Here is a 6,969-nt window from a genome sequence, read left to right as displayed (position 1 = left end):
GGGGGGGAGGGCGGCGAGCCCGGCTGTGGCCCCGCTCTCCCCGGCGGCCGGAGCGCCGCGCCGCCCCCCTCCAGGTGCCGCCCCAAGCACCAGCTTGGGTGCCTGGTGCCTGGAGCCGGCCCTGCCTGCCGTTGCCTTCTGCTATGACCTGCGCAAAGCACCCGGGAGCAGTGGGTGTGCTAGGGTGGCTTCCCTCCTACCTTGTTCTTCCCCACCCCTTGGTTTGTTGATTTTTCTCTCCCTGGATTGTGAGCTCTTGGTGCAGGGATTGCCCTTTTATTACCAATGTGTGCAGCATCCATCGCTGGTGCCCTGACCCAGACTGAGGGGCTAGGTGCTATCGCGATGCAGATAGTCCATAAGAAGACATTCCACTTCAAAATGCCATGTGTTTTTTACTGACAGCTCCCACCTGCATCACAGAGGAGGCTGGAGGTGGGATCAGTTGGGGTTTTGGGCTCCTGGAGTCAGTTTGGGTTGGTAGGGTAAGGACGTTGGCCAAGTGTTTCTGATGAAATGATCAGCAGTGACACGATTAATTATCTTCGCATTGAAATTTACATTTCAACTGTCATCCCTAGGTTTCAGAGTTACACTCCATTGAGCTGAATCCTCTCTGAGCTACTGTTTCAGGCTCCGTGCAAGTGTCATTCCTCATAATTTAGCTTATTGTTTTAGCATCCCCTGGGAATTGTATAGAAAGAGTTTATAAGGAAGTGTTTGCAGTACAAACCCCAGAATTTTTAGCCCAGGGACTTTGAGAAAATTCATTCTAATAGACTAAGTTACTGTATACTGAACCACTAGTGAAAGAAACAAGAAACTTGAGACTACTCATGAATGGTATGTACCCCTTGAGCTAAACCATATTGACCATAGGGTTTGTGGCTGCTTGGGAATTTGGGACACTGTTTCTGCAGTTTAGAGTGGGAGGCAGAAGTTGTAAAGCAAACCAGCACCAACAAGTTTAGCAGCTAAAATAAGTCACCCAGAAACAGCTAGGCAGTGTTCCAGAATACAACACATATGAAGGAAGGTGTCCCTGTGAGAACATGGCTCATGCACTGCTTGTGCTCAGAACTATCAGAGATGGAATTCAAATCCTGCATGGCATTTGCTTTTGACTTTCAGAAATCGGCTCCATTTCAGAAAGGGACCCGATACGTTGAGTTGGTCTTGGTCGTGGACAATGCAGAGGTAAGGGGAACAGGCTGAGACCAGCATTTCATTCTCCACTGCTGTGGATGAAATGCAGCAGCTGTCATGTACTACTTGTATACGGTTTCAGAGTGCTAGCCATGTTAGTCTGTATCACCAAAAAGAACAAGAAGTACTTGTGGCACCTTAGAGACTAACAAATTTATTTGAGCATCACATCAGCCACACTATCAGAGGCTCGTTCACCTGCACATCTACCAATATGATATATGTCATCATGTGTCAGCAATGCCCCTCTGCTATGTACATTGGCCAAACCAGACAGTCTCTATGCAAAAGAATAAATGGACACAAATCAGATGTCAAGAATTATAACATTCAAAAACCAGTCAGAGAACATTTCAAGTTCCCTGTTCACTCAATTACAGACCTCAAAGTCACAATACTCCAACAAAAAAAACTTCAAAAACAGACTCCAACGAGAAACTGCAAAATTGGAATTAATTTGCAAATTTGACACCATTAAATTAGGCTTGAATAAAGACTGGGAGTGGATGGGTCATTACACAAAGTAAAACCTACTTCCCCATGCAATTTCCCCCCCACACACACTGTTACTCTCACCTTCTTGTCGACTGTTGGAAATGAGTCATCCTGATTATCACTACAAAAGTTTTTTTTCTCCTGCTGATAATAGCCCACCTTAACTGATTACTGATTAGTATGGCAACACCCATTTTTTCATGTCCTCTGTGTATATATATCTTCCTACTGTATTTTCCACTGCATGCATCCAATGAAGTGGGTTTTAGCCCACGAAAGCTTATGCTCAAATAAATTTGTTAGTCTGTAAGGTGGCACAAGTCCTCCTTGTTCTACTTGTATATGGTAGGTTACAAGACTCCAATTAGCAGGTCTGGTTTCGGTACCAGATATGGACTTGCTATAGAGCTTCCCTCCCAGAGAGAGACACCAGAGCTGTTCAGTACAAGAACCTTTAATGCACTGCCAGGAAATGGCTGTTGTGAGCTTACATAAGGTATGTTATACATGCCACCACTTGTGGCTGAACAGTATAATACAGTTTACCATTCCATTACATCTCCCCCTTTAACTTCTACATGCCTTCTATTTACAATATTTACACTATCACACTCTCTTTGAAGTTCAGTACGCATCAGTCTGCTAAGTGTCTTTGAATTGTACTGTTTTTCTAATTACACAACCTGAATGTGTAATAACATGGTCATCTGGCTGTCCATTAGTTGCAACGACTGTCTCTGGTCTGTTTGGAATCTTTGAGTCGTCATCATCTTGTTCTGCATCTGCTATTTCTAGAGTTTGCTCTGTTGTTTGTTATTTCTGAGGAATAAATTGGAGATGTCTGTGTTTTCTGATGAACTCTCCACTGTCGGTCTCGATCACATATGATCTGGGCAATGAGTTCTTTTCCTTTATAACAGCTGGAGCTGTCCATCCTTTTTCTGCATCCAGCTTGACACATGCATGGTCACCAGGGTCTAGACCTGGGGCAGTTTCCTAACTGAGTGATATCTGTTATAAAAGTGTTTGTAAGCTTTTTTTGCCTTTTTATCTGATTTGGCTACTCTCTTCGTCGGGATACATTCTTTTCCAAAGTTGGACCAATAGTTCTGTGTTATCTTCCCATCAGGAGTTGTGCTGGACTATATGTTATCAGTGTTGATCTGTAACTCAGAAGAATAAGAAATGGATCTTCCTGCTGTATGATTTTCTTGGCTGTCCGTACAATTTTCTCAGCCTCTCCCTTCGCTTGTGGGTAATGCAGCTGCTAGTAATGGGATCAAACTCTTATTTCATTTGGAATTACTTAAATTCCCCTGCAGTGATTTGTGGTCTATTGTCCACCACTCGTTGTTCTGGAATACCAAAATGAGCAAAAATGGACTTCAGTTTCTCTATAACACTGCAACATGTTATGTCTTCCAAGTGCGCTATTTCTATATACCTGGAAAAATAGGCCATGACGACCAGGTAATGCTGTCTTCTGAATTTGCATAAATCTGCAGTTAGTCTCTTCCAAGGTCTGTCTGTCAGAGGTGTTGTTATTACAGGTACTTTGTGTTAGTTCTGTAATGTTCACATGCAGATATTTTATTCTTTATGTCCTTGCTGATGCCCAACTACCACACTGGTCGGCCCATTCACAGCATTTAGTTAATCCTTGATGTCCTTCATGGATGAGGTTTAGGATTTCTCCTCTCATTTCGTTTGGAATTACAATGCAATTGTCTTTAATCATTGTGACATACCAGGGCACAATCCAGACCAGTGAGCAGCTGTGTCATCCCTGCTCTGCAACATTGGGTGCCCTACAATGCCCTGTTAAAAGAGCTTCCACCTGGGCCGCCCATAAATAGCCCTCCAGCATGCAAGCCACACCCTGAGTGTCTGTGTGCAATTGCAGCCTGCCTGCCACATTCTGGCTCTCATCAGCCTTGGTTATTCTGCAGGGTGACCCCAACATACCCACAGTCCCAGATTCGCCTCCATAAATGTATGTCCTATACTGTCCAGCCCTCTCATGGACAATACAAGTTCTTCTTCGAGTAGATGCAAACATGTATTCCAAGTAGGTGTGTGAGCTCCCTGAGCACCGGAGCCAGAGACTTTTGCCTAGCAGTACCTATAGTGTGGCGGCTCTCGTGCCTTGTGTCTGTAGCCCGTCCCCTGGCTATGTGTGGTGGCGCCACCCTGACCCCTCTCAGTTCCTTCTCACCGCCTGTTGTGTGGAATGGGAGCTCTGTGTGGTTGTTGTCTCACAACTTTGCATTTATCCTTTCTTAGCCTAGTTTGTTGTACAGTTAGTCAGTTAGTGTTTGTTAGTAAAATAAAAAAAAGAAGAAAGCTATAGAATGTAGTGGTAGTGCTCTCTGGTGATGCCCTCACAGTGGTTCAAGCACTGCCCTTCATGTGGGGAGGCGATCCCTAAGAGTGCCCTTCCGCCTCCCCCCACAGTGCTTGCTCTGCCTTGGCGAATCCCACCTTAAAACGTGCTGTTCGATCTGTAGATCGTTTAAAAAGAGGACTCAGGTGGCACGGGACCTTTGCCTCAACAGCACCTGCTTGAACAGGCCATGCAGCCTGACCCAGCACCAAGGCCCTACTCGGGCCGCAGATCACCTTCAAGCTTGGAAAATGCTGCTGCTTCTTGTTCGGGGCAGGCGCCTCTCCAATGAGGTGCAGAAGCCGTTCTCCATCATTGGCACAAAAGAAGACCTCTCATAAGACCAATCGTGAGTGCTGCAGGTTGTGGGGCGACTCTTCTGCCTCCCCTAAGAGCTCAGGCTGGCACAGGACTGGCTCCAGCACACAGGATGGTGCGGGTACCTCTGATCCTCCTTTGGCACCAAGTAGGGAGGGCAGAACCCCTGTATTGTCAACTCCAGTTCTGGCTGCCAGGCGTCCGTTGAGTCCGGTGCTGATAGGAGCAATACTGGTACCCACTATATCTGTGACATCGGCATACCAGGCTTCAGCGGACCTACTCTGCATTTCAGTCCCATCCTTGCCTCTGGTCCAAGACTTTGCAAGAGTGGTGCCTTCAGTAGCCCCACAGATGGAGCGCGCCTCTGAACCCTTGGGCCCCTCAGCACTGCACTCAGATGCACCAGATTCAGTACGGGGTACCTCAGTACTGATACCCTCCTCAGCACTGGTGCAATCAATGCCGCAGATGCGTCCATAGCAGCTGTCACCACGCTCGACATCGAGGCACTCAGGTGCTCCAGTACTACTGTTTGCTCCGGGACCAACCTTGCTTGTGGTACTGACGTATTTGGTACTAGTGATACCGGCTTCATCGGGAGCGCCGAGTCCAATCTCATTCTGGGCGATGGATGAGTCAGATCACCTTTTGGTTCCCTCCAGGGTTGCTCCACCTATGTCCCATAGATCCCAGGGCTCCTCCGCTTCAGAGTCGGGATCGTCATCCTCCCCCTCCCCTTCACCTGAGGAGTTCTGAAGGCTACCAGTGGACCAGTGCAGCTACCAGGGTTGGCATGTGCCCTGAGGCTGGGATGGAGGCCTCTGGCCTGGCGCCTACTGGCCACCAATGCCTTACCCAGACCAGAGGCCCCCTGGCCTCACTGGGACACTCTTCACTCCTGGAGGTCTCGTTCATCGTCCTGGTCAAAGGTGAGATCACCCATCAGCTCTGCATTGGTGGCTGCAGATCAGCCGCAGGCTCAGGCTCCCACAGCTCCCCTTCCTTTGGAGCCTTTGGACTTTCCCAATCCGGATATGTTATTCCAGGAGCAGGACCCAGCTGTGGCTCAGCCAAGGTCCTTGTCCTCATCCCTGTACTAAACGATGCTGCCAGGTTCATCCTCCCCTTCCACCCCAGAGAGCTTTAAGGCATACCAAGACCTTTCATACCAGGTGGCCTCACCCCTGGTTATTCAAATGGAGTTTCTCCGGGAGAATACCCACAAACTCGTGGACAATTATCCAGCCCTCTGTTCCTGGGAGGGTGCACTCTCCAATAAATGATGCAGTCGTCGAACCTGCGAGAGACATCTAGGGTACTCTGGCCTCAGTATCGCTGGTGGCTAAGTGCTTGGAGAAGCGCTATTTCATGCCTGTACTGGGATATGAAGGGCTCTATTCCCATCTGGCCCCAAACTCCCTGATGGTCATTGCAATGAATGACAGAGCCCAGCAGGGCTGGTTCAAGTCCACACCAAAGGACAGAGACTCTAAGCGGCTGGATCTTTTGGGCAGAAAGATATATACCTCATTGTCATTACAGATAACGATCGCGAATCAGCAAATTTTGCTGTCCAGATATGACTTTCTCAATTGGTCGGCTATGTCCAAACAAGTTGCCTGAGGCCTCTCATCAGGAGTTTGGGGCATTTGTCGCCAAGGGTTGCTTGATGGCCAAGACATCACTGCAGTCCACCCTTGATGTTGCAACACCTCAGTCAGGGTGATGGCCTCTGTGATTACTATGAGGAGGACTTACTGGCTCCAAAACTCTGGGATCGCTTTGGATGTCCAGCAAGCGATTGAGGACTTGTTTTTTGATGGCCGGACCTTGTTTTCAGACAAGACTAATGAAACCGTGCATTCCTTTAAGGATTCCAGGGCTACCTTAAGGTCCTTGGGGCTGTATACGCCGCCCACACAGAGACACCACTGTGGGTAGGGCTCTACCAAATTCACAGTCCATTTTGGTCAATTTCACGGTCATAGGATTTTAAAAATCGTAAATTTCATGATTTCAGATATTTAAATCTGAAATTTCACGGTATTGTAATTGTAGGGGTCCTGACCAAAAAAGGAGTTGTGGGGGGGGGGTGTCACAATATTGTTGCCCTTACTTCTGTGCCGCTGCTGGCAGCGGCGCTGCCTTTTAGACTTGAGCGGTCAGGGAGCTGCATCTGCTGGCCGGAAGCCCAGCTCTGAAGGCAGAGCCACGGCCAACAGCAGCGCAGAAGTAAGGATGGCATGGTATGGTATTGCCACCCTTACTTCTGTGCTGCTGCTGGCGGGGTTGTCAAGGCTGTATCCCCACTTTGAACTTTTAGGGTACAAGTGTGGGGGCCTGCATGAGGACTTCTAAGCTTAACTACCAGCTTAGTTTTGGTCCGCTGCCACCATTCCCTTCCCTGGGAAGCTTTTAGAAACTTTTCACCAATTCCCTGGTGAATACAGATCCAAACTCCTTGGATCTTAAACAAGGAGAAATTGACCCTTCCCCCCTCCTTCCTTTCACCAACTCCTGGTGAATACAGATCCAAACCCCCTTGGATCTTAAAACAAGGAGAA

General features: G+C 48.0%; 1 protein-coding gene across 1 annotated transcript in view; it reads left to right on the top strand.

The window, feature by feature from the left end:
• Positions 1-6,969, top strand: part of LOC112106615 (disintegrin and metalloproteinase domain-containing protein 8) — an 85,875-nt gene that overhangs the window by 38,944 nt on the left and 39,962 nt on the right. The window contains exon 7 of the mRNA XM_026653718.2: positions 1,132-1,197. Coding sequence (XP_026509503.1) covers positions 1,132-1,197 — 66 coding nt within the window. The remainder of the gene's footprint in view (positions 1-1,131; positions 1,198-6,969) is intronic.

The sequence above is a fragment of the Terrapene carolina genome, unplaced genomic scaffold (genome assembly GCF_002925995.2).
Source record: "Terrapene carolina triunguis isolate 2854851 unplaced genomic scaffold, T_m_triunguis-2.0 Scaffold147, whole genome shotgun sequence".
NCBI classification, from domain to species: Eukaryota; Metazoa; Chordata; order Testudines; family Emydidae; genus Terrapene; species Terrapene triunguis.
This window is presented reverse-complemented; position numbering and strand designations above follow the sequence as displayed.